Source organism: Pongo abelii, chromosome 5 (assembly GCF_028885655.2).
Source record: "Pongo abelii isolate AG06213 chromosome 5, NHGRI_mPonAbe1-v2.0_pri, whole genome shotgun sequence".
NCBI classification, from domain to species: domain Eukaryota; kingdom Metazoa; phylum Chordata; class Mammalia; order Primates; family Hominidae; genus Pongo; species Pongo abelii.
The window spans coordinates 7,082,441-7,110,040 of NC_071990.2; the positions used below are offsets into that span (position 1 = coordinate 7,082,441).

Sequence of the window (27,600 nt, forward strand, 5' to 3'; positions counted from 1 at the left end):
GTTTCCCAGTTTCTGCTTTCTTTAGGTTTAGTTTGACCTTTTTCCAGTGTTACAGCAAAGTATAAGGCTGAATTATTGCTTGAGAACTTTTTAAATACAGGCTTTTATAGCTATACATTTTCCTATAAGCATTGCTTAAGTTGTTTCCCATAAGTTTTTGTATGTTGTGTTTTCTTTTTCATTCATCTCAGCATATTTTCTAATTTCCCTTGTGATTTCTTCTTTGACTCATTGGTTATTTAGAAATGTGGTCTTCAGTGTTCACAAATTTGTGACTTCTCAAATTTCTTACTAATTTGTAGTTTCATTCCATTATGGTCAGGGAAATTCGTTTCATTAATTTGTTACTGATTTCTAGTTTCGTTCCATTATAGTTGGAGAACATACTTTGCGTGATTTCAAACTTTGTAAATGTACTGAGACTTGTTTTATCACCTAGTATATGGTTTATCCTGGAGAATGTTCCATCTGTTTGAGAAGAATGTGTATTCTGCTGTTGTTGGGTGGAGTGTTCTGTAGATGTGCTGTTGGGTCTAGTAGGTTTATAGCATTGTTCAAGTCTTCCATTTCCTTATTGATCTCCATTTATTTTTATGTACTCTGCCTTGTAAGGGCTGTATAATTATTATCCCATTTTGCAAATGAGGAAAGGACTGAAGTAATAGACAGTGCTAAGATTTGAATAAAGGATATCTGGCTTCAGAGGCCATGCTTTTAACTACCACAGATTGAGTACCCCGTATCCAAAATGCTTGGGACCAGAAGTGTTTGGGATTTTGATTTGTTGTTTTTTTTTGTTTTGTTTTGTTTTGTTGGAATATTTGCACATACATAATGAGGTATCCTGAGGATGGGACACAGATGCAAGTCTACACACAAAATTTATATATGTTTCATATACACCTTATACACGTAGCCTGAACGTAATTGTATGCAATATTTTTGATAACTTTGTGCATGAAACAAAATTTTGTCTGGGACCCATCACATGAAGTAAGGTGGAATTTTCACTTGTTGCATCATGTCCGCACTCAAAAAGTTTTAAATATTGGAACATTTCATATTTCAGATTTTCTGATTGGGACTGTATATGAGAAATGATGTAGCTTTTGTGTCACTTTGCATATTAGAAAAAAAGCACTCTTTCACTCTTTTCCTCATTCTCAACACAATTCTGTGCTGTTATAGAACGTTATTTTCAATGTTAAACTATTTCTGTCATCCCAGTAGCATATTCTATGTATAGTGAGCATGGGATAGTTTTGGGGGCAACCATTTTGACTGAATTTTGTTACTCTGTGTTGTTTGGGTTTACTTGGATAGTCTTAGAAATTATTTTGAATTTTTTATAGCATAGCCCTTGGTACTGTTCTAAGATACAGTTCTCATTTGTGATCATCGTATTTTGGAGTTGTTTATAAATATTTTTTTAAAAGCAGGCATTGGCCAGGCACGGTGGATCACACCTGTAATCTCAGCACTTTGGGAGGTTGAGGCAAGCCAATCACTTGAGGCCAGAAGTTTGAGACCAGCCTGGCCAACATAACGATATCATGTCTCTACTAAAAATACAAAAAATTAGCCAGGTGTGGTGATGTGTGCCTGTAGTCCCAGCTCCTCAGGAGGCTGAAGCACAAGAGTCGCTTGAACCCAGGAGGTGGAAGTTGCAGTGAGCTGAGATCTTGCCACTACACTCCAGCCTGGGCAGCAGAAGAAAAGCAGGCCTTGGTGATACTTGTTTGTGCTAATTTTTGGTTTTCTGGTACTAATTTTCCTTATTTTGAGGCACCTTGATTCAGAGGAGAGGACAAAATTGGGGCTGAGTTCTAATCTTAGTTCTGCAGAACTTTGTGGAAATCTCTTAATTTTTTGACACTTTAACAGAATGGCTTAGTATTACCTCATGTTGAACTTGGGCTCAGATTTAATAATGTTTGTGAAAAGGTTCTGAAGGTTTACAGTGTACTATGGACATGCCCTGGGTAGAGGGAGTTTCTGAGTCTGTATTGTTAGAGCTGAAACCACCATAATGACAATCTAAGGAGGTGTTCCACTACTAGCTGTGTGATCCCAGACAAGTTACTTGGCACCTCTGTGTCCTAATTACTTCATCTGTAAAAGGTAGTAGTATCCGTACCTACCGCATGGGAATGTTGTGATGATCAGTAAATAATACATGCAAAGCACTTGGTGTAGTGCTTGTTAAATGGTACATGTTACTACTCTTTTATTGTTGTATGTGCCAGAGAGAGAAAATATATTGAGTAAACGTTCATATAATGCCAGAAAAATAAATTGAGTAAATTGAGAGTGATTTATTTTAAGTTTGCTTGTTTTACTTTTTGCTACACTTAATCTTTAATTTAAGTAATAATATATTTGAAATATTAGGGATTATCATACTACATTTATTATGTCTTTGCAGAAAGTTGCAAATAATGAGTTAAAAGAACATTTGGGTTTTGGTAAATCACATGAAAATCATTACCATTTCATTTGTTAGCGAAACTGTACTTTTGAAAAAAATTATAAAAATGTGAGAACACTTACAAAAATGTGCCAGAGAGAGTGGAGTTAGATTTATTTGCCCCGGTGGATCTGTTCCAGAATCTGAGACTCTAGTAGTGAGCTGTGATCTCTCCCAAGCACATACCTGTGGGCCTGTGTTACATTAATCAGGGGCCAGAACTGCCCTGGGTTGTGTGTGCAGGAATTAAAAAGAGTAATGCAACCCAGGTCCTGAGAAGTATGAAAGGAAATCAGTCGACTCAGTCGACTTGTGAGAGTTTAGTGCTTAAGATCAAAGTTCTTTTTCTTGTTTCCCTTCCGCTACCACTGCTTCCCAAGGTCTGTTGGCACCTGCTGGGATTGGGTAGTGCACAGGAATTCCCTCATGGGGTCTCCAGAGCCGATGCTAAGCTGAGGGATCAGAGAACCTCTGCCTCAGCTTCCCAGGACACCCACACCCAGGTGCCTCCTTTCCATCTTGTTTGTAACCTGCTTGAGGCCCTCCCTCAACTGTGCCAGTTTTGTCTGACATGGCCCTGTGCTCTGATTTTTGGCTCTTCCCTGAGGGGCACAGATTGGGTGGGGCCTCTGCTGTGGCATGATTCTCTGTAGCGTGGATTTCTGGAGTTTCGTTTCTCTGAAGGCTTGATTCCACAAGGGTGGTCTGTGCTCTGCTCCTCAAGAGCACAGTTGACGACTACACAGCTTACCCTTCCCCCTCCTTCTGCTCACCCCCTGCTCTGAAGGCTGTCCACACGCACACGTGGGATGCACATCTCCGTGTATGTGCACACTCTTCCAGATGAGCCCAGCCCTCCGATGTTGCCTGCTTGAGGCAGATCTGGGCTCCACCCCAAAGTTTGTTTTTTTTTTTTGTTTTTTTTTGTTTTTTGCTGAAACACTCAGAGGGCCTCACAACACAGACTCTGAGGACTACATCCTTTCAAGTTTCAAGTTACTCTTAGCTGATATTGAGGTGCCTTTATAGAGCAACTCACTCTATTTCCTTTGGCCTGTAGTCATTTTATGAGTATTTGTTAGTTATCTGTATTTATAATGCTACTCAGTCTTTTTGTAGAGTTTGCTGTATCTTAGTTTTATAAGAGGACACAGAATTGTTATATTGGTCAAATAAAGTAAACTTCACAGAATGAAGGTAGCATATTAAATTTTGTGTAGTCATTGACAGTTGCTTTGTAGCACTGATAAAGCCTATAACTTATTATACTTTTTTCTAGTAAATAAATTTACTTGATCTTTTAAAAGTAATTATATTTTGGCAAGTAGGGAGATGAGAGTGATGCTAATTCCAACTTATTTTGAGAAATGTTAGGATAAAGACCTTTTTAATTTATTACTTATATTATTTTAATTTATTTTGAGAAAGGTTAGGGTAAAGACCTTTTTAATTTATTACCATATCTGGTATAGCTTTGTGAGCTGCCACTTCCCTGTATGCAGATTCTCATGTTTTTGAGGTTTGAAAATCCTTTGTCCCAAGCCTTTCTAACCACAGCTCAGTTGCTGAGCAGAAGAGTAGGTTGCCATCAAGTACAAAACATGTATCATGGAAACATCACTGTGGATCCAGCTTTTAACTTCCCAGAACTCTTTATCAGTTGCTCCCACGTTGAAAATTTGGATTGAGTGGTGCTCGTCTTCCAAAACAAACTTGGGAAACTGAGCCGGAGCACGCCTCTGGGAGAGCTCAATGTAGGAAAAAGGGCATTGAGCTTTGCAATTTGCAAAGCTTGTTCCAGAAAGTGCTGAGCTGCAAAGCTGTGAAGAAATGATACTTGAAACAGAGGATTGAAATGTGCCTCATTTGGAATAAAGCCTGTCTCTAAAACTGGTATTTTCCTTTTAAAATTGCCTTGGGAAAATAGGAAATTAATTTTCACTTTGCTCCTTACTTTACAGACTGTAGACTTTTAATTCTAAAGAGTTGTGGAGCATGTCTTACATTTAAGGGCATGCTTAAGACCCTGGCAGGGGCAAGCTTTGATGACTAACTTCACTTATTCTTTGAAGAGTAGGGATGTGTTCTGATTTCAGCTATCATTAAAATGGTGAAGATGGGCCAGTACTTTGGGAGGCCAAGGTGAGTGGATCACTTGAGGACAGGAGTTTGAGAACAGCCTGGCCAACATGGCAAAACCCCATCTCTACTAAAAAAAAAAAAAAACAAAAATTAGCCAGATTACTGGTAATCCCAGCTACTCAGCAGGTTGAGTTCACTTGAACTCATGAGGCGGAGGCTGCAGTGAGCCGAGATCACGCTGCTGCACTCCAACCTGGGCAACAAAGCGAGACTTTGCCTCCAAAAGAAGGGTGAAGATGAAGAAGGGAAATCCTTGGAACATCATCTAGTTGTTTCGTTGCAGGCTTTTTTCCTGTGGCCATAGGCACAATTTTTTCTATTGCCAAGTATGGGAGACATAGGCCCTGATGATGCCCCTGGACATCAGGATAGGCTTCAGGAACAGAAGGCTTATATGTTCCTATTATGCTTGAAGAAAATATTAGCTGCACAGAAATGTGACCTGCTCCATGACAAATGAGACCACGAAGGCTCTGAATTTAGCATACTACTCTCAGATGCTTAGGCTAAGCCAGCCCTTGGCACACAACTGCACTTGGGTATCTGGAACAGGTGGCCAGTATTAAATGAGAGAAGGAGCAGAGGTAGCACAGTGTCTCTGAAAGCAGGGGACAGTCACTTCTTTACCCTCAGTTCCCCGCAAGAGGAAGGGTCCTGTGAACTTCCATCATGGTCGTATCAAGTTTCTGAGGACACCCTGTAGGTCGTTCTGGCGCTTGCTGCTTCTCAAGGGTGGAGGTGACCACTCAAAGGTTCAGTCAGTCCCATCTTAAAATTAATCTCGTAATCATCAGGTCCCTGTCCCTCTTGACATATTCTTCTGCAGGAAGGAAAGTATCAGGACGGTTCACATGGGAATAAATTATATATTTATTTGTAGGATAAAAATCTGTGGGTCACCCTGCCCCGGACTGTGTGAATGTTTTGTTTCCCTTGAAATACTTCTATGGAAAAGAAAATCTTAAGGGGGAAAGACAAATCAAAAGCAAATGTCCTTCAGGGATGCTCAGAGATCTTAACACATTTAACTCCACTTAGAAGGACATAAATGTTCTGTGCAAAGACTGTTGAGGGGTTCATGCAAATGTGATTTTAATGGGATATACGTAGTCAGCATAGCTGTATGAACTGTATATATCTCCTTATATATGTTAGGCATTTCGTGAATATTTGGTACTGTAGTTTCATTATGATAATACTTGGGTATCAAAGTAGTTTGCAGCATATGTTAGTACTCTGAACACTAAAATAGACATACTTCTGGTACAATTTAGAAAGCTTTTCTTTAAGAAGGGCTGAAACTTCTCTTTTTGACGAGATTAAAAAAATATGTAAGTGTAATATCCCATTCCATGATCATTCCACTTAATATGCTTTTCACTCTTGAGAGTGCACCTTGGTAAGAGGCCCATAATCTTCCCTCCAGAGTGGAGATTTTCCACTAGATAAGACATGGAGAAAAAGAGCGGATATTTACAAATCTGTTTATTGCAGCAGAATGTCTGGGCTACCAGTTCCTCCCAATAGCATTATTAAGCTTTCACCACATAAGCTTATTGATTGATTAAACAAATTTAGCCTTTCTTTACATTTTTTTTGGCTGGATTTGAAAGCTGGGTGCTTTTATTTTTATACTTCAGTGGTGGTTTAAAGAAGGGCGACATTTTCTTTGGTGCTTCTGAGTCCTCTGATAGCTCCGTCTAACTTTTCGGGCCAGGGCTGATAAAGGATACTCCCTGGAATGGTCAGAAGCCTCAATTTCTTCATCTTTAGTGGGGGTAACGTTTACTCACAAAATCTGTTAGAAGGATTAAATGCTGTAACATATACTCAAGCCTCTGGCTCACGTTAGGTGCTCAACAAATTGTAGTTCAAGGCTTTCCTTTCTCTTCTCCCTTAAGATATTTAACCCAGCAGTTCCTTTTGCATACTAGTTCAGCAGATGGATTTACTAAAGTGAGAAAATAGACTCCCAGCTTCTTAACAATTGGGGCAACATAGACTGCATTCTAAGGACTCAAGAACCTGGTAACAATGCTGTGTAACAGTAGCTGTGTATCATGTGCTGAATTTCCATGGCCAAGTTGTGCAAATCCTTATTACTTGAGCACTTGCCTTTTTTTTTTTTTTTTTTTTTTGATTGCTTGTTCTATGATGTTTACATATATGTGTGTGTGCTTGAGTTTTTTTTGTGTGTGTGATTTTTTGTTTTGTTTTGTTTTGAGACGGGGTCTCACTCTGTCTCCCAGAGTGGAGTGCCGTGGCGCCATCATAGCTCACTGCAACCTCAACCTCCCAGGTTCAAGCGATCCTCCCACCTTACCCTCCCGACTAGCTGGGACTACAGGCACACTCCACCATGCCTGGCCTGTCTTTACACTTTTTTAGTGTGGATTTGCATTAATACTATTAGATGAGATTCTGTGGTTCTTTCCAGAATTTTTACTTTGCATTTTAGAAATCTGTGAATAATCAAAAGCTGCCATTATCCTCTGAGAAAAAGGGTAGGCAAGTGTGATCTGTCACTGAATTTTATTCTTCAAATTAGATAAAAAGTGTAAGAAAATTATCAAAGCTAAAAGTTGGCCAATTTTAATTAACAGTCTCTTGTGTAGCCTGTTTTTTGTTTGCTAGACTTGACCTTCCTCAAAACATTTTTCCCTTTTACTTTGTGCTTGTTTTTTTTCTTTTCTAATACCCTTTAACAATCAGCACAGCTTATTTTATATATATATGTGTGTATATATATGTATGTATGTGTGTATATATGTGTGTGTGTGTGTGTGTGTGTATATATATATATATATATTTTTTTTTTTTTTTTTTGAGATGGGGTTTCACTCTTGTCGCCCAGGCTGGAGTGCAGTGGCGCAATCTCTGCCTCCTGTGTTCAAGCAATTATCCTGCCTCAGCCTCCCGAGTAGCTGGGATTACAGGCATGCGCCACCATACCCAGCTAATTTTGTATTTTTAGTAGAGATGGGGTTTCACCTTGTTGGCCAGGCTGGTCTCAAACTCCTGACCTCAGGTGATCCGACCACCTCAGCCTCCCAAAGTGCTGGGATTATAGGCGTGAGCCACCATGCCTGACCTATTTTATATTTCTGAAGAAATATTTGAAAAACCTCTTGTGGCTGTTGCTTACTCTTGATCTAGAATTTCTCTCTGAATTGAACTGACGAAGTTCAAGTTCAGTTATGCCAAAGAGCATAACAATCATAAAACTGTCCAAGTGGACACTCAAGTGGACACTGTCCCCTCAGTGGACATGTTAAGCAAGAATCAAGCCTTTTTCATCCTATCACTGGTTCTCAAATTTATGATCTGGTTCATAATTAGTTTTTTATCATTTGGCCAACTGGATGCTAATATTTATAACTTAAGTTTTCTTCTGTTTTAGCAGAGTTGGTGTTGTTAGTTTGTTTTTTGGAAAGGAAATGCAAAATAAATTTTATCTTTAATACAAGCAGTACAGTATTTTTGACATATCTTGTTGAGGCACTTCAGCAGCTCAGTCTTACTGGGTAAAACTGGTGGATGGCAGCAGAATCTGGAACATCATGCTTGCCCACACTTGAACAGCAGGCAGTGGTGAGAGTGAGAAATTAGGTTAGGGAAGGTTAGGGATGGGCTTGCTGGGGGTAGGATGAGGAGCAGGGAGCTGGCCTCTGCTCCGGAATGCAACATGCCCCGGTGTCCTCTCCCACCATGCCCCTCATCTGATGCACTGAGAACTTTGAACAGGTCCTGAGTGTGTGTCCAGTTTAGTTTCATAACACAAAAGTAGCAAAGTCAAGAGGGAGCCTGACTTCCAGCATTAGATCACAAAATGAAACCTGCAGGGAGCTGGCAGCATTTCCACCGTAGCACTTCACAGGGCTTTATACCTTACATTTTTCCGCCTTTGTTTAAATATCCAACCTGTCCGACCTGTTCGGGCTGAACAAGCTGGTGCTAGCAAACACCGAAGCGTGCCCACTCACTGTCAACCTTTTTCTGATGTGTTAAGGAAGGTGATTAGTGGCAACATTGTCCCCCCCCAACCCCCATCCCACCCTCCCCACTGAAACATGAACAGGAAGCACTGAAGTCTTAGCCTGTGTATTCATGACATGGATCCTCATCTCACCTTTGGCATGTCTGTGTGCCTGTGGGCCATCCTCAGCTTCTCTTGGGGCTCTGGGATGCTTAATGGAAAGGTTGTTGGCCTTCAGTGGAGACAGATTTTGTATTTCCTTAAACCGGAGATTCAGTTGCATAATGGGTTCATTGGTCCTGTGGTGTCAGCATTTAATTCTTCCTCTTCATGCTTATATAACCCAGCTTGCTCAAGAGAACTGCTGTTCCAAGTTTATGGGTGGGAAAACTGAGGTCTGCGATGCTGCAGGTTCTTCCGGGGCCCTCCTCTCCGGTTTCTGTTGGTAGATGGTGTACTATTCCTCCCTCGACATCTCTGGAGAACAGAAGCCATGTGTGCACCGTGTCCATCCGTTTTAGATAAAAGTGGCTATAAACAGCCTTGGTCATACAGAAGGGCTCTGTCGCCTGGCTGGTCTTGGGAGGTGACATTTCTCTTTGGATTCATTTATATTCATTCTCTCTCCAATCTTGGTTCCTCTTTCCTTGCCAGCAGTTTCTCAGTGGCCCCTAAGTAATATAACACAACATCCCCAGAGTGGGTGGCTTTCCTTTTTCACTACGCTGCTTCTTGCACTCGCCCACGGCACCTTCCACTTTCCTTGTGAGCGCGTGGCAGACCATCTGGGATGGCCCCGCCCGTGCATTTCTTGTTCCTCTTTTGGAACTGGCTGAGGAGTAGCAGTGACTTAGCACTGTCCTATCATGAAGATAGTCATCTCTTCCTCCTGCACAGAAAGTGAGTAAGTAACTAGGTCCTGCCTTCTTGAAGACAGCTCAAGTGATCTCCCTTCAAGCTGAAGTAGAAAAGGGCCCCTGTGACTTCGGCACTTCCCTCCTCCTACGAAGCTTAGGTGTGGGGATTGGTGTGTATGATTTTAGCCATTGCCCTGGGAAGCTGGTCTCTGGTGGCCGGCAATGGCTTCCCTCAGAGGGGACAGCTCTGGGCTCTTGAGGTCACTTTGGGAATGATGACTTCAGTTGGGGCACCATCACCTCAGACTGTAATATGGGGATATTCAGTGTCCCTGCTGGGAGAGGCCAGCCATGGGTGTGGGGATTTGGACCCCAGGCTGCATGTAAATGTTGAGGAAGCCGAGGGAGGTTAGCCTGGGGAAGAAGAAGAGGCCATGACAACAACAGCAGCTGCCCTGAGGTATCTAAGGCCTGTCTGTGGGAAATGGGAGCCTTCCACTGATGTCTCTGGACTCACCCAGGAAGTCCTAGCCGGCCGATTGTAGCTCTGTGTTAATGAGAGTTCTCTTTGGGTGAGAGAAACATCAATTCATCCAACTTCTGAGATCTTTTGTTTGTTTTTAAGAATGTCTGACTTTGTATGGACATATTACTATGTATTTTTGTGGATTTTGTAAATAGGTATGGGGACCAAATAACATGAAAATTTATTTTAGCAAAACATAAGCAGGCAAGGAAAAAAGACAAGCACAGGAGGATGTAGGATATTACTGATTCAAGGGTAGAGTAGTTAGGAATCATGTCTAGAGTAAAAGATTTTTTAAAGGTTAGTGCTGGTTCATGTGGACTGACTGCCAACACCTCCCTACCCTCTACTGGATCTGAAAGTCAGGAGAGGAGGAAGGAGCTGTAGAGGCAGCAGAGAAGGGCCCTCAGTTTTCTAAGTAGACATTCATTAGCAAGAGAATGTCATCCCTCGACCCTTGGCCCAGGAGTTTGAGGTTGCACTGAGCTAGGATTGCACCACTGCACTCTAGCCTGGGTGGTGCAGCAAGATTCTATTTCCAAAAAGAAAAGAATACATATTCTTCAGGTATTATAACTCTAGCTCGATGCATCATTAAGGAAGTATCTGTACCAAGAATGCAGAAGGGTCTTTACCCAGGACCAAGATAGAAAAGGAACTGCTGTCTCCAAATACTGCCAAGGAACCTGAGGTAGGAGAGCAAAAATGGTGGTCCAGCCTGGAGAACCGTGACCGCATGCCTGGGGTTGGAGAGAAGCTCTGGGCTGATGATCAGTGGAGATTGAGAGTCCACCAAAGCGTTTGCTTATAAGGAACATGAAAATGAACCCCTGGTATACCTGGACTTCAAGTTAAGATTCCTTAACTTCTGATAAAATTTAACTTTGTCCTTACACTGGCTCCCTTGGAATACTATGCTACAGTCAACAGATGAGAGACGTTCTCTATTCTGGGGACGTATTGCCTAGTATTGCAGGCTTGTAGAGGACATCCATACTGTGGAGCATGTGGTCTTTATAGACACCTCCCAGAATGGAGGCAGTAGGAATAAACCTCGGTATCAGCCGCAAAACTTGACTTTGTCGTGGCCTCCATGGGCCACGTTGCCTACATCAGAGACTGTGGGATCTAACTGGCCAGTGGTGGTGGCTGCAGTGTCCAGTGCATTTCACCGGGAGCATCCTGCGAGCCCTGGGAGCTGCCTGGCTGACGGCATTCCCACAGCGAGCCTACAGACTGCGGGTTTACACTTCATGCCAGGCTGACTTTAGATTTTTCTAAGGGCTGGCTTTGGGGGTCAGCACAGGTGCTTACGCATTGTCTAACCTTCCTCCACACCCTGGGACAGCTGGTGTGACCTGCCTTCCAGACAAGCATGACTGAACCCAAACAACACCTGAATTACTAGAAGGTGCCTCTGTACTTTACAGGTGGGGCCACACCAGGAATTGCTCAGTTGCTGCCTTGCTGTCCTCCCCCCGCCCCCTCCCACTCTGTGTCTGCTCTCCATCCCCCGTTTGCTTGCATAGAACTTGACTGGCATTACAAGCATCATCCACAGCCCTCCACACTGAACTCCTAGGCATTTGTTAGGAAAACATACACATATCTTTCTAGAATCGTACTTTGGCCAGAAATGTAGGTTGTGTGGCTGTGGAGGTTCTTAATCTTATTCATTCCCTCTTTGTTTATCACAAGGCTTTGTTGGGCAAAAAGAAATGAGCACCAGGTACAGATGGGGATGTCTCTATAACCGGGCTGCCAGACCCTGTTTGAACCTGTTGCCTCCAGCTTGGCAGGTCCTGGGCCATGCTGTGTGTGCTTTATATACAGCGTCCTGTGTCCTGACGGAGTGACTTTCCTTATGGTACCATTCACTCAGAGTATCAAGTAAGTCGGCTCCTCCATTAACAGTCCTAGGAGGAAATTGAGACTGAAAAGTTAGCAAATACTGGAAGTGTCTAGATTTCTCCTGAGGTTTAACCTTCACATGCAAATTACATACGGGGAGCTTGAAGAATGTCTGAGACCTGCTGTGAGGGCAGCTATGACTAAGTAATCTTTGGTTTGGATCACATTTAAACTTGTTGAGAGTTTCCCAAAGGATTTTGCCCCCAAAAGAATTTTAAGAATGTTAAATTTCCCAACTTTTTGGTTAAGCATTTATGCCTGGTAAACTGATGGAGAGACTGCTGGTATATTGGAAGATGAGTCTGGGAGATGTTTAATGCTGGTATCCAAAAAATGTCAGCGTCCTGGTCAAATGGTTGACCGAACCTGCAAACGGTGCAGAGAGAGAGCCGGAGAAGTTCACTGTGATCCCATGGTTCTCACACTTAAGCAGGCTTCAGTATTACCTGCAGGGCTTGTGCAAGCCAGACTGCTGGGCCCTGACCCAGCGCCTACCAGTCTGCAGGCCTGGGATGGGACTCGGGGGGTTTTATTTGCATGAAGCTCCCAGGTGGTGCCCATGCTGCTGGTCAGAAGCCTACAGAGTGAACACTGGTGTTCTAGGAGACTGACAGGATTGTCCTCATTTTACCAGTGTGGAAATTGAAGCTGAGGGAGCCCAAGATTCTCTGGAGTCTCCATAGTTACTAGGTGGCAGAACAGAGATCACACATCTCAAATGTATCACTGCTCAGAGACCACCCAAAAGCTTCATTGCATCACATGGTCTCTGTCTACACACCATCTTTCCACCTAGATTCCTGATTGTTGCTCAGAGCAAGCCAGTGCTTGAATAGCTAAGAGCTTTACCCCATTCCCAAATCTAATGACTTCCATGCCTAAGGAAGGTCAGCAGAAAGTTCCTGTATTTGGAACTGGAAAGGAGAACATTCAGGGAGGCAGGGAGGGTCAGCTTTTAGGGATTGGTCTGTCTCCCTGGAGTTATTGACCAGCCTTCAGCCCTTGCACAGGGTGTACTCTGGTTTAACTCTGATGTTTTCAATATTCTTACAGACAACCTACCCTGCTAAAATGGACCATCTCAAATTTTAGAAGCAAATGATTACACTTGTGGGAGAAAAGCCATTTAAGTTGAAAATCAGCGTCTACTCCTAGATTCAAAGTAGGCTCCAGTTGTGCCAAAAAGTGCTCAGATTTGGGTTTTTTTTTTCCAAGTTTAAAAAACTTCTGCTATATTTGTGTTTGTTCATCACTGTAAAAGCCTCTTTGGGTGTTATGAATAGGATACAACTTCTCTTGACTCCAAAAGTTCTGATAAAATTCCTTCCTTAGACCACAGTGCGGCAGGATTCCTACTATTAAAGTGTCATGCTTCCAAAAGAAAATTACAGAATTTTATGGAAAGGCAGAACTATACTTGGATTTTATATTAACCTCTGTCTACAATGAGTGTAGGTATTGTTTCGAATGAACAAATATATGAATTCCAATAAGAAAAGATTAACACGTGTCCTCAGTGTTCATTGTTGGAGTGTTTTCAATTGAAGTCCCTTCAGTGTGTCACTGTTCACAGTCTCGTGTCATGTTTGCTCACACCAAGTTCTAGCAAGGCAAGTTATAAGATGTCCTGGAACCTGAGAGCGTATGTCATAGTAATACTCTGAGTGAAGCAAACATTTTCTACATATACTTCATTCCTTCCCTCCTTCATTTGTCCATTCAGGAATTCCACAAATACTTATTTGTTTGTTCTTCCATCCAGCAATTTAGCAGATACTTACTGACCAACACCTATGTGCCACCAGGGCTCGTGCAGAGAACAACACAGACCAGGTTCTTGCTGTAATAGAACTTAACTTTCAATTGAGGGTGAGGGGACAGTCAGACGAGTAAAATACGTGATATCTTCAGCTACTGCTGTGTGCTGTGGAGGAAGGAACACTGAATTGTGGGCGTAAGAGCATCTGCACAAGTGGGGTGTGGGGCCTCAGGGAAGGCTTTGCAGGAGAGGCGCGTGGCATGAAACCTGGACGGCAGGAGCCAGGCTTGGGAAGGTCTGGGGTGCAGTTTTCTAGGCAGAAGCAGCAAGCACCTGAGTCCCAGAGGCGGGAACTAGTTGGATGCATTTGAGGGACCCACAGGGGCTAGTCTGTCTGAAAGGGCTTTGGGATGGAAGAGGGCAGGGTGCTCCACTATTGAAGTCTAGCAAATAGGTGGAAGCCAGATTTATTTTAATTCTAAGAATGGGACTGTCAGAGGAATTTAAGCAGGGGAGTGGTATGATTGGTCCTGTGTTTTAGATGCTCAGTCTGGCTGCTGGATAGAAAATGGAAAATAAGAGAGCAAGAGGAAGAGCAGAGTGGCCAGCTTAAGATACTAAGACCAGCTGGTAGGAATTCCTGCCATTGCTAGTGTTTGTGCAATGTATCCATTGAAACATGAATCCTCGTATATGGATCTTTGCACATTTGTTCAGTTATTAGACCTTAAGACAGATTTCTAGAAGTAGAATTACTGAGGCAAAGAGCATACATATTTAAAATTCATATCTCTAGTGCTCAGCCACTTTGCAGAAAGGCGGTCACTCATTTCTACTCTCACCAACAATGGGAGAGTACCAGTCTTCTGAACCACACCAACCCCGCGTATTGTTAATGTAAGACCTTCTCACCCTCGCCAATCTGGAAGGTGAAAAGATGCACTGCTCAGGTGCAGAATGGAGGAGATGTGGTTTGATAGCAGTAAATGAAGGAATCGTGGGGATCGTGATTGACAACAAACTTGGTAGGAACTGAGGGTATAAACACACCCAATAGAACCCACCCAGGCTCCCTTTTATGTAGTTTCTGGAGGTCATAGTGCCAGCCATGCGCCCTGAGCTGTCAGATCACATCCAGACTGGAATTTGCATCTGGATCCAGCATGATCCAGGTATCATGAAGGATACCTGTACACTGGAGAGCATTCCAGGGTTACTTAGGACCAGTATAATTCCACAGACTTGCAAGCAGAGCTTGAGGGGGGCTGTTCGCTTTTTAAAAGAGAACACATTACAGAAACGCAGTAGTCCTCTTACACTATTTGAAGAGCTGCCACGCAGATGAGAACATGGACTGATGCTATAACACAGCATCTCCCTTGAGGACAGATAGACAGAATTTCTGACTCAATGTGAGGGAGATGGTTTTAACAATTACAACAGCCAGTGAAAATGGAGAAGTCCTTGTTGGTGGAAGTGTCCAAGCAGAACTAAATGGTGATGCCTCCAGTCTGCTGTGAAGAGGGACTTTCTATGCAGAGTAGAGGGCTGAATCCCATCCCAGCTCCCGTCCAGTTCTTGGGCTCCTTGTCATTTATTGACTTTCAGGATGCATGGAAATTACACAAATTAGCCCTTGAAATGAACCCCGAGAGAAAGACCCAAACCTTCTAAGGATTAGAATACTCGCTTTCCCACCACCCCTAATTTGTTTTGGCCACAGCTTGAGGGGAAGGGGTCCTTAGTGTCTCATCATGATGATCCTGGCTCCACTTCCTGTGAGCTTTTGGGAGGAAATGAACAGCTCAATTTGCCACTCCTGTTGTTGGAGGCTAGGGAAGCAGAGCAGGGGTCAGAGCAGTGGGGAGAATCTCTCACTACAACATCAAATCCATCGTCAGACCTGGCCGGACCCCTCCAGTCCTGCAGTTCACCCGTGGGCTGAATTGAGGTTGTCAAGGCAGCTTTTGCTCATCAAGCAGCTGGAAGGACAAAGCAAGAACTTCCCATGTTGTACCCAGCAGCTGGGGATTTCACCCTGGAATGGAGCAATGCTTCTGCTTTTGCACCTGGGGCTCCAGGGCTCAGTGGGAGAACTGGAGTGAGCCGCTGTCTGTCAGACTGCCTTGGCCTGCTTTGGTCACTCTGCCACTTCTAGGAGTGATGCAGTTCAAGGGCAGCCCCGGTTTTCCAGACTAGGACAGAGGCTCTGCCGTCCTTGAGCAAAACTGGAGGTGGGAATGTTCTATGCCTGAGCTGTGGGTTCCTCACCCCCTTCACTTTGGTAGTAACTGTGCCACCTTGGGCCACAGTCCAGCAGAGAGGAAGTGTCCAGGTTCAGGTTATATCCCTAAGATTCCAGCTGGTGATCCAGAACGGAGTTAACTGACTGGCGTGGTCTTGGGAGATAGGTTGGGGTTGGGGGAAGAGCATGAGCTCAGAGTCGGCGCACATAAGTCGGCTCAAGCTCTGAGGCTATGGGCAGGTTGGCCTCCCTGCACCTCAGCTGCCACATCTGCAAAATGGAAATAATGATCTGTCTAAGGTTCCTACTAGGCCCTCACTAAGTGTTGGCCCCAGTCCCTCCTTTATGAAAACAGCTTCTTTCATAAATCCCAAGAACAAAATAATTATCATTTTGTATTTCTATAAATATTGTGTCATATGATTCAAAAGATATAGCTTGAAATGGGCTCATGAACTGTTTACAGTTGTCAACCTCTAATTTCTAATATTCTCATATCAACTGTAGAAAAGGGTGTGGATTTTGTTAATTAAAATTAATTTTGAGTAATTTATTGAAAGGGCAGGTTTGATGCTAGTTTACATCTCTCATACTTTCTGAACTCTTAGATGCTTTCTTCAAAATGAGCATTTCTAAAATTGGAGTGTGAAAAACTTGCCAGCCTTTCTTTTTTGCTCTTAATGCTGATATTGAGGGATGATGTCCTCAAATCATAATCACTTTGGAATAGAGGTGCTTAGAACAAAGCTATTTGTTCCCATTAACTTTCACAAGGCTTTAGGAGGCCAAGAACTAAATAATGGTTGTCTGTGATTCTTTATTATTATTCTATTTCTTTCCTTTTTTTTTTTAAAGACCGGTTCTCACTCTGTCTCCCAGGCTAGAGTGCAATGACATGATCATAGCTGACTGCAGCCATGCCCTCCTGAGAGCCAGTACCACGCCACTGCACTCCAGCCTGGGCGACAGCAAGACTCCATCTCAACAACAACAAAAAAGGATGGTACAGCTAAAAAGAGAGCAGAACTTCTTTTCAGAAGGGTGGCAGGATAGCTCATGAAAATTTTCCTGTCTTTCTCTACTCCTGAGAATTTCTCAAACAAGATAATCCTATAAAATAGTTATTCATAAAAAGCTGTGGCTATGGTCCTAAATCTGGCACAGGTCAACCACAGTTACATGATGAGGGTGATGATGATTGTCATTGGCAAAACTAAATCATTTTTATGGTGCAAAATTAGGAAATTAAAACTCACTATTCATTTTTAATGTCATTCGCTTCCTGTATATCTTGGGACCTTGTTGTTAGAATGTTTGTTTTAGAACTCAATAAAGTAAGGTCACTTAAGTTGAATAACCCAGAAGACTCTCTTTTTGGAATAGACAGGCACATATTTTATGTAATACTATATGGGTAGCCTAGTCCTGTAGATTATTAGAGTTACCACATGTAACTTTTTCGTTCCACTGTCCGAGTTAACTCTTGTGATCTATAAATCCACATAATACTACGAACAACAGGGAACTGCTTTCAGGTCTTAAGCACTCTGGACGTTTGCTCTGTTAGCATGTCTCAAATTTGACCACCAAAATGCTTCCAAAGCAGAAAAGAGAGATGTGTACAACAGATAGATGGGCAGTGGGTTCTTGGGGGCAAGGATAGCATTATCACTTAGTTTATGAAATAGTGGAACAGTTTAGGTGTCTGGGAATTCTTTATTCTGTAGAATTCCATGTCCTAAAATAGTACTTTTTGCCTGCGTGAGTGGAACAGGTCACCAGATAGTTTGTTTCATCTTGTTAATGCCAGTTAAGTTCATGAATGTCTTCCAGTGAACAGCAAGACATTAAGCAACACTTTTGGACAGCACTTGTAAGAGCTTTAAGAGAGGTTCAAGGAGATTATAGAGTTTTAAAAAGATAGAAGTCACTGTATAAATTATACCTCATATCTCTTAACTAAAGAAAATTTAAGTACCAGTGCCTAAATATAAAATATTTATATTTTATAAATATAAATATTTATATAAAATTATATATATTTTATATATATTTATATATAAATTTTACATATATTTATATAAAATATAAATGAACTGACTTATTTGTTAGATCACATTTTGTGTGTGTGTTTTCTTCTCAGACATATGAAGATCCATGAGAAGGACCCTAACAGTGCCACAGCCACAGCCCCTCCATCTCCTCTGAAACGTAGGCGATTGTCCTCCAAGAGGAAACTGAGTCACGATGCCGAGTCAGAGAGAGAAGACCCAGCACCAGCTAAAAAGGTCCTCTTGGCTCCCAGAGCAGATTCACCTGCTCACGGGACTTCTGTCAGAAATACCACTAATCTTTATTTTCTCAGTGTGGAGACTTGACATCCATCCTAAGCTCTTAACCTGTGTTTTCCCATACTGTTTCTGTAAAGTGTCTAAGAAAAGAGTACCAGTGTGCATTTCCTCTTGAGCCCCTCTGCTGAGCCCGGAGATGAAGAGCTTTTACAATGTTTCCATGCTTTCTACCTGTTTTTTCTAGCTAAAGCTCAAGCTTCATAAGCATTCGGGACTCTTTTGTCCTCACTTTTTTATTACCAGTGCCTGGCAGATACCAGGTGCTGCATAAGTACTTGTCAGGTGGGTGGGTGGGTGGGTGGGTGGATGGATGGATGGTAGCGTTCCGGGAGTATTTGTTGTGTGAATGAATGAATGGTCAGGTCCTTAATAATCAGAATTGGATAATGCAACCCTTGCCTTTTATTATTGTAAATCTCTGAATTTAGCATTGGCCTCTCTTCTGAAGCCATCCCATGTGGGAGACCTTCGTGACTTCACTTTTTTCCTTTTCCCTCAGATGGTAGAAGACGGGCAGTCAGGTGACTCGGAGAAGAAAGCTGATGAAGTCTTTCACTGCCCAGTATGTTTCAAGGAGTTTGTTTGCAAGTATGGACTGGAGACCCACATGGAGACCCATTCAGATAACCCACTAAGGTAGGAGAAAGGGTGAACTAGACCTTGTTCATTCCTGTTTCTCCTGGCATGTGACAATGTTCTTAAGTCCCGTTACTCCACACTGGGCTCCAGTGATTGAACTTGGGCACAACAACATTAGGGAGGCAGTTAAGAAAGTATTGTTGTGGGGAAGAAGTTGGCTGAGAGTTGTCAGAGGGTGGCTGTATCCACAGGGTGTTCACATGGTTCACTGTGCCTTCTTTCTCTCAGCAAAGCCCCTTGAGTAGTCACCAGTGAGCCCCTGAACACTGGGGAGTCTGCTATCATGGGTGTTCTTGGACAACAGATAGATTTTCTTCGCAAAAGATGTTGCAACTCAAATGACTATTAGCAATGCATGAATATGTGGCCCAAACAGGGACAGCCCACGTGTTGGATACCCCTGGCACAGCACTGGTGCATCGTAGGCACTCAGAAGTGTTTGAACTGAGCTGGACCTGATAGTGCAGAAACCTGAGAAGCCATTTTGAGTAAGGTAAAGTTCTGCTTAGTGCAGGACACTTGGCCAAAAATGGAGCCTGATATGTTTCAATAAAAAAGTGATAGGTGATTGCTCTGCCATCCAGCTTCAATTGTAGGGGCTTCCCAGCTCCAGTGTTTCTGATCCTCAGCCTTGCCAGGCAGAAAACATGGGTAGTGACAGGACTTCCCACAAGAATTCAGGGGACTCATCTTTCTTTCCCTACCTTCTCTGATAACTCATCAGGCAACCGTTAGTCCTGTATTCTTGATGAGTTGATAGATTTGGAAGTTATTCCTAGAGAATTGCCACTTTAAAAATGTTAACTGCCAGAGATTTTAAGCATTGGAAAGAACAAAGAACTACTTAGGAACCCCTGTTGTCATTGAGAGACTTGAAAGTAGCCCATCTTGGAAGTCACACACAGCTGCAGGGTCACAAGCACACAGCAGGGCCATACACGCGTGCAGCTTTGGGTTTTAGAAGACAGCTTGGGAATGCAGGAATTTGGGCATCTGTTTGCCTGAATCCCTGATATATGGACCAGATTTCCTTCTTGAAGACACATGTTTAGCTGTGACTTAGGAATGGGAAAGTCTGAACAAGCTGAAGACTTATGTTATACGGAAAAGCCAAATTGTACAGTCACTTGATGCCAGGTCAAATATGATTATCCTTAATCACATTAGCCTGACATTTTTCCATTGGTGAGGGAAAAAGGAACTTACAAAGAATTTAAACTGCTGAACAGTTGAAGTGCTATAAAATGTCTTTACAGAACTCCCCAGTCTCAAGAAATTGCCTGATCATTGGGTTGGGCACAGACTGGTTGTCAGGCATAGACCCCACTCCTCTCTCTGCTCATACAGGACCTCAGCCAGCTACATCTGAACCTGTTTTCTCATCCTTCAAATTGCAGCGGGCAGGACCAGATAATCCTTGTGTTCCTAAAACCTTATTTTTATTTTTTTATTTATTTTATTTTTGAGAGAAGTTTTGCTTTGTCGCCCAGGCTGGAGTACACTGGCGCAATCTTGGGCTCACTGCAACCTCTGCCTCCTGGGTTCAAGTGATTCTCCTGCCTCAGCCTCCCAAGTAGCTGGGATTACAGGTGTGTACCACCACACCGGGCTAATTTTTTGTGTTTTTGGTAGAGATGGGGTTTCACCATTTTGGTCAGGCTTGTCTCCTGACCTCTGGTGATCTGCCCCACCTTGGCCTCCTAAAGTGCTGGGATTATAGGCATGAACCACCATGCTCAGCCCCAAAGCCTGCCTCTTAACAGTTGTTTTATTCTGTCTACCAAGAAAAGGCATATGGCTCCTCCCTGTGTAGGCCCTCTAGTTCTGAGAGATTTGGGAAACTTCACAGGTTCAGGAGTGTCCACAGCATCCCCAGGATGTGGGCTTGTGGTCGGTGGCAAATACTGAAATAGTTCTCTAGATCACGGACCTGAGTGAGCAGAGATGACATTACCAGCTGAACCTCCCAAAGAGAATCATGAGCAGAGGCAGAAACAGCACAGGGGGCCCCAGCTCCTGCTCACGTTCCTACCCAGCAGCCTTCAGAGCCAGTGCTGCAGTGAATACAGGCTGTCTCTGAGCCCCTCTGTATACTTTATCTCACTTCATATTTTATTCTGTGATCAGATACCACCTTAGAAACTATCATTTACCCCCTTCTAGATAATTCTGTTCTGCAGGAAAAATAATGTGGCTCCCACAAGAGATTTCTGAGCAGTCCAAGCCTGCATAGCATGGTGTGTGGCAACGATAGAGGCAGATCAGGTGTCCCCTTCTGAAATGCTGACCTGGGTGAGGGACGAGGTTCTCCTGGAGCAATCCTCTGAACAAGGACCTGCTCCAGGGAGAGGCCAGGCTTCCTCTGCACAGAGGTTGGAGATGGGCATTGCACTGGACGCTCATCATTGTTTTCATAGTTGGGATGGATAGGATTTGGTGGGTGATTAATCCACAACGATGGTAGGGCTGGTGCTGTAGACAGGCTGTGAAGTTGAACCCTCAGTCCTGCACGTCCAGGTAGCCGACCTAGAGGATTTTCCTCACCTGTTTACTAATAATGCCCTGTGTTTGGTGAGGGGTTGGCTTAGACAGTTTTGTAGCCTGACAGGGACTTGGCCCCTCTGGGCAGGCTCTCACTTTGCTGGCCCCACCGCTGTGGCTGAGGGGTGGCCTGTAAGAAGAGAGGTTGCCAGGCATCCTTTGTGGGGGCACACAGGCCACCCCCGCCCTGTGCCTCTATCTATAATTGTTGCTAGATGGGGTGGGGCTGGCATCTGGAAACCAAAAAGAGTTGATTACAGAACATGGTTAATGTCCCTTTGCTCCTCTCTGCTCTGCCGATCCCCATAATAGCCTGCTATCAGAGGAGGCCTGGGGCAGCCTGTGCCAGCGGGGCCTAGCCAGGCGATGAACTGGGACAGTAGCTAGTGGGAGAGACAGCTTGTTAACCCAGAACTAAAATAGACACCAGCTCCATTTCAAACCCCAGAGGCAGCAGAACCACAGTGGGATGGTACCCGCTTAGACTGAAGGTTTGTAACTCAACACAGCTGTTGCCTTCTCACTCTCCTGCACTTGTCCCCCTTCTCCACCCCCCACCAACACTGGCAAAGTGCCCATTGTTCCTTAATAAAAAGTGTTGGAAATCCAAACTCATATAAATCTCGACTCCATTTCCCTACACTCCACTGTGTTTCAAATGAGTGTTGTTGTAGAACAAAAGGAAGACACAAAGCTGCCTGTAGAGATGCCAGCTCTTAGGGTCAGGTGTTAGCTTCACCCTGATATGACCAATGGTCAGTCATCCCCCTTCCCCCAGGGCTCCCCCGATGAGGCAGAGAAGGCAGAGGAGGAAGCGGAGTCAGGCTATGGCGAGCTGGCATTTGGAATCGGAGGTGAGGGACGGAGTGCTCAGAGAGCAGGCGGCTACACAGAGGACATCCTTTGTGTGAGGATGTTGCTGGGCATTGAATGTCCATCAGAATAGAACTGAGCAACTGGCCATACCCTGCTGTGAATGAAGTCAGCTGGGAGGAGCATCCAGGTCAGCCCGGCCAGCAAGAGAATCTGAGCCACGCGTGTCCTTGGAATTTTCTAGTAGCCATTTTTTTTATTTCATTTCATTTCATTTCGTTTCATTTTGAGGATCTCGTTCTGTCACCCAGGCTGGTGTCCAGTGACATGATTATGACTCACTGCACCTTGACCTCCCAGGCTTTTAAGTGATCCTTCCACCTCAGCCTCCCAAGTAGCTGGAACCACAGGCATGTGCCATCACATGCAGCTAATTTTTTTGTATTTTTTGCAGAGACAGAGTCTCCCTATGTTGCCCAGGCTGGTCTTGAACTCTTGGGCTCAAGTGATCTGCCCACCTTAGCCTCCCAAAGTGCTGGGATTGTAGGCATGAGCCACCCTGCCTGGCCCTAGTAGTCATGTTTTAAAAATAAAAAGAGACAAAATGAATAATGCTTCATTGAGTATACCAATATCATCAAAATATAATGTCAACACATAATCAATAGAAAAATTATGAGTGATGTGGTTCACATTCTTGCTTCCATGTACTGACTCTTTGAAATCTGGTGTGTGTGATGCGACCCCAGCCCATCTTGGCTGCACCACACCAGCCACATTTCAGGTGCTTAACAGCCCACAGAGAGGTTTCAGATGAGCCACCTGTGGCAGGGAGGGCTGCAGCTTTGATGCGGAGCCGTGTCTTGTGTGTGAAGGCCCAAGGGCAGCAGCTGGATGGTCACTCTGTTGGCACAGCCACTGCTGAGGGTGAAACTTGGCTAAAGTTATTGTGTAATCTCAGATGGCCCCCTGATGAAAGGAGTTCGGGTAATAAGTAATGTTAACATCATTTCAGTTAAAATGTACCCAGCAAATGATTGAGTTTGTACCGTGTGCCAGGCACTTGCCCAGGCTTGAAGGAAAGAGTGATGTTTGAGACAGGGTACGGGCTAGGCACAAAACAAGCTGGTTGGTTATAAAACAAAGTTCAGGGGTGAGTTCAGGGCCCGGGAGGGCACATTTCCCTCAGATTCCAAGCAGGCAGAGGGATCTGGTGGATGCAAAACTTCTCCTTGGGATTTTACATCAGAGGCTGTGGTGCTTCACTTAATTTCCTCTGGGTCAGGGCCCAACTGGGTCTGGTACTTCATTGACCCTGGTCATCTCTGAGTTCAAGGTGATGACATTAAATCTCTGTTGGGAATTAGTATGTAGGGAGCCCAAGGGGGCTCTGGCAGGAAACTTGGCTCCATGAGTAGTGAGGGCAGCTGATACCACCCCCTTCCTGTATCTTAGTAGTGGGGCCACCAAAGGGAAATGCCTCCTTTTTCCTGCATTCTCCACTGTTCCAAGGAATGTTTATCTCCCTTCACTGCACGCCTACCACCTACAGAGACCCCAAGTCTCCTTATATACCCGGTATTGATCCCACCCTTGTCAAATGTCATCCTAAAAACAGGGAAAAGATAAAATATTTGTCAGCATCTTGTATTGAAGAGTCTGTGAGTCTGAGGCTTGGGCAGGCAGAAACAGATTTTAAACACTTCCGGGGGCTGTGAACAGAGGTCCCTCAAGGAGGGGAAGACTGCCCCCACCCCTCACCTGACAGGTACAGAAGCCTTGGTCAGGACTACCCTGTCCCCCACCCAAGGCCCAGAGCGAGGAGTGGCCCACCCAGCTTCGGTGGCCACTACACACCCTTTGTGAAGTCCCTCAGACTCTGCCCGATGCTTCACGCCACGCTGGTTTGGTTGAACAGTCGGAGTGGGGCATTGGGTTGCTGTGTGCAGCCCGGACGGGTTCCTGGGGCATGGGGAGGGACGGCTGCCTGGCCAGGGCCCTGTCACAGGGCCATCACTGTTGCTCGCAGCAACTGGGAGAGATTAGTGCAGCTGTCGGATGTCAGTTCTCTGCCCTGAGATGGGCAGGGGAGGGTGGGCTGAGGAGAGAGGAATGTGTGAGTTGGTTGGGACTCTAGAGGAGAGGTTGTTTGCATTTACTCCTTCTGGCCTCTGGAGACAGAACAGGAAAAATGAAGCATGAAATCCCTTTTGAGAAGGAATGCCAGTCTCTCCATTAAAACACAATAATGAGGAAGGAATTCAGTATCTGAAGGAAATGGCCAAGCTGAGTGGCAGCTTCTCAGCAGGTATTTCACAGGTTCTTCTGATGAGGGTTGCGGGTAGTGTCAGCATTAGGAAATGCTCCCAGCTGAGCCAGTGTCCAGGCATTAAGGATGTGTGGGTCACATAAGGAGCCAGGGCATCTGCAAATAGCTGTCCTTTGAACACACAGCCCGGCAGAGTGGAATGAAGCCAGCCGGCTCCGTCCCAGCCTGCCGCCTGGCAGCTCTGTGACCTCGGGCAACTGGTGACTTGGTTTCCCTATCTGGAAAATAGATTTAAAGGCTGTTGTGAGGATGAAGGGAGATAATCCACAATCCTCAGAGTGTAACAAATACTAAATGAAATTTTTCTTCTGATACTATTATTTAGAATGTATTTTTTTATATAAAATTTTATATAAAATTAAAATTTTTAAATATGTTAAACCTTCCAACATTTACAGTTATAGGTGTTGTGCCACTCTATGGCTATCCCATTCCAATGGAATTGAAAAGGAGTCAAATTCCAGGTGCGATTTACTTGGCAGAGAACATGAAAGCAATTTGTCCTTTACTTTTATAAACAGCTGTTTTTATCTAGTTTCGCTTTTGTAAAGATTGGGAAATGGAGTGGCTCTTTAAATTTGATTTGAGTCTTGCTTCCCACGTTTCTTAATCCCACTGTGTGAAAAGCAGATATTTAGAAACGTGAAGGAACTCGACACCTTTACGTAACAGAACCACACATCACTTTCTTTAGATTGTTGGGGGAACCCTAGGGTTCTAAGGAAGTGAGTTTCCTGATGTTTGAAATTTGCCAATGCAGCCTTTCAAAAATATGCTTAGTATAGTTTAAAAAAAAAAAAATTCACCCTTCTTGCTGATCGTGAGGAGGTCAGATATCTGTCCCTCAGCTATCACAATGGTAGACTGGATGGAGTTACATGACAGAGAAGAGACCCCAAGGAAGCACCTGAGTGGTTTCTCATCTCTGGGCCACTCTGTTAAGGCTTGCTTGTTGACTTCGAGATTTTCATCTTGTTCTGGAGAGTTAAGGTCGCCAGATGAATAAAATATTACTGTTGGTGAGCACTGGGGGAGCTAATCCCAAAACTGTTTAGCCACAAGGTTAAGAAGTTAAAAAAAAAAAAAAAAAAAAGACTTTTGGTGTCCTTGTTTTCCATTTCTGTAAATCACATTGCTGATAAATTTGCCTCTGGGCATGCACCCTGCCCATTTTAGGTACTAGGCTCAGTTACTGGCTACAGATTACAGATTCCCTTTTCAGGGCTGATGCTTTTAATGGTGATAGTTATTCCTGATAAGTACCTTAACTCTGCTGTGAGGTATCAAAACTGCTGGATCTATTTTTGGCTGCCTCTTTACCATTACTCCCTCTAGAGAATGTCCATAGCATAACAACATATTTACATATTTATCACACTGCATTTCTATCCCAGCTCAGAATTGTGCAACTTTCTTTTAAAAAAACAAACAAACAAACAAAAAGGATGTCCTGTCTTCTTCCAAGGACATTTGCTGTCAGAAGAACAGATATCTGTGCCCTGCCTAAATAGGCAGGCTGTGTAGCACAGACAGTCGTTAATTCAATGACTTTTTAAAATTTTAGGGCCTCACAGTGGCTCATGTCTGTAATCCCAGTACTTTGGGAGGCCGAAGCAAGGGGATCACTTGAGGTGAGGAGTTGGAGACCCGTCTGGCCAACACGGCGCAACTCCATCTCTACTAAAATACAAAAAAAAAAAAAAAAGCCAGGCACGGTGTCTCAGGCCTGTAATCCCAGCTACTGGGGAGGCTGAGGCACGAGAATCGCATGAATCAGGAAGTAGAGGTTGCAGTGAGCTGAGATTGCGCCACTGCACTCCCGCCTGGCTGACCGAGTGAGATGCTGTTTCAAAAATAAATAAAAATAAAATAAAATAAAATTTTAATTTACTTTTGTTTTCTTAAGACTTAGTGAATCTGAGTGTGAATAAGAACATTATCTGTTGTATTAAAGTCCCTTAAGGATTGAAAGGACAAAACCCCAGCTAGCAACTGAGTGTATTTTCTTGACCTGTTAGAGCTGGTTGGTCCCACCCCTTGCCCTATGTACCTCCTGCCTTTGGTGACTCAGGCACGTGGTCAGGCAGTGGCTGGCGGGTTGGGTCTCTGTGACTTCAGGACAACGTGGAGTTCACCAGCTTGTGTGGGAGTCAGACTTCTCTGACCATGTTAGCGCTGTGCCCTTTCCAGCCCAGCAAGGGTCAGAGCCAGTGTGCTGTGGGATTTTGCTTGTCTGTTTGATTTTTGGAAAAGGGACAGTAAGGGCTGTGACAGTGCCTGTGTAGTCACTGACAACCACAGGCACTTCTCTAAGCACATATCAAAGACTGTCTGTGATAGTGGTTCCCAGCCCCTGGTGTTGGCAGCCACCTTCCTGCCATCTGTGCCTTTACATACCAGTGGCCATGTAGAAAGAGCTTACCTTATGACCTGGGAGTCGTCTTCCTCCACTGGGACCCCCAGGCCCTTCTCTCTGCTTCACCCTACCCAGTGCCGCCAGGGACATTACAGTTGATACTAAGGGAGGGAGGAAGGGATGGAGGATAAGTGCAGGCAGTTGCTTCACCTCTGCTGTTCCAGGGAGCCCCAATTCCACACACCCCAACACCACAGCCCCCTCCTACCATCTACCCTAAGAACTGCTAGAGCCCCTCCACCCCATAATAGGAACCTCCACAGTGGAGCAGCCCCACTGGAGGCAGGACCCCACAGTTCAGTGACTGGAATGTCATACATGGGGTGGGGAATGGTCCAATCTACTCCAGCATTCTAAATTAAAATTTCTTATCCTCTTACAGAAACATTGGCCAATGTGTGCTAGAATGCAGGTGTTTTCTGGGTGAAACAGGCTCTTGTGCACTGTCTTGGTACAGAAACACTTATTTCTGTGAGCACAGTGATTTGGAGTTCACATATGCTAAGCAGTTCCTGTAAGTTGAGGTCAGGCTGAATGTCCATCTTGGATTCCATGTGTAATCTAACCTTAATCTGTCATTTGGAGATTTTTCCACTGATGATTTTTTTTTTCTCCTGAAAGTAATGTA

The 27,600-nt window shown here is 44.1% G+C and overlaps 1 protein-coding gene across 10 annotated transcripts in view; it reads left to right on the top strand.

The window, feature by feature from the left end:
- Nucleotides 1–27,600, top strand: part of RREB1 (ras responsive element binding protein 1) — a 144,056-nt gene that overhangs the window by 85,340 nt on the left and 31,116 nt on the right. For all 10 annotated transcript variants that reach the window (XM_024248423.3, XM_063725326.1, XM_054557168.2 and 7 more), the window contains 2 exons: nucleotides 18,027–18,171; nucleotides 18,734–18,870. In XM_024248423.3, the coding sequence (XP_024104191.3) occupies nucleotides 18,027–18,171; nucleotides 18,734–18,870 (282 nt within the window). The remainder of the gene's footprint in view (nucleotides 1–18,026; nucleotides 18,172–18,733; nucleotides 18,871–27,600) is intronic.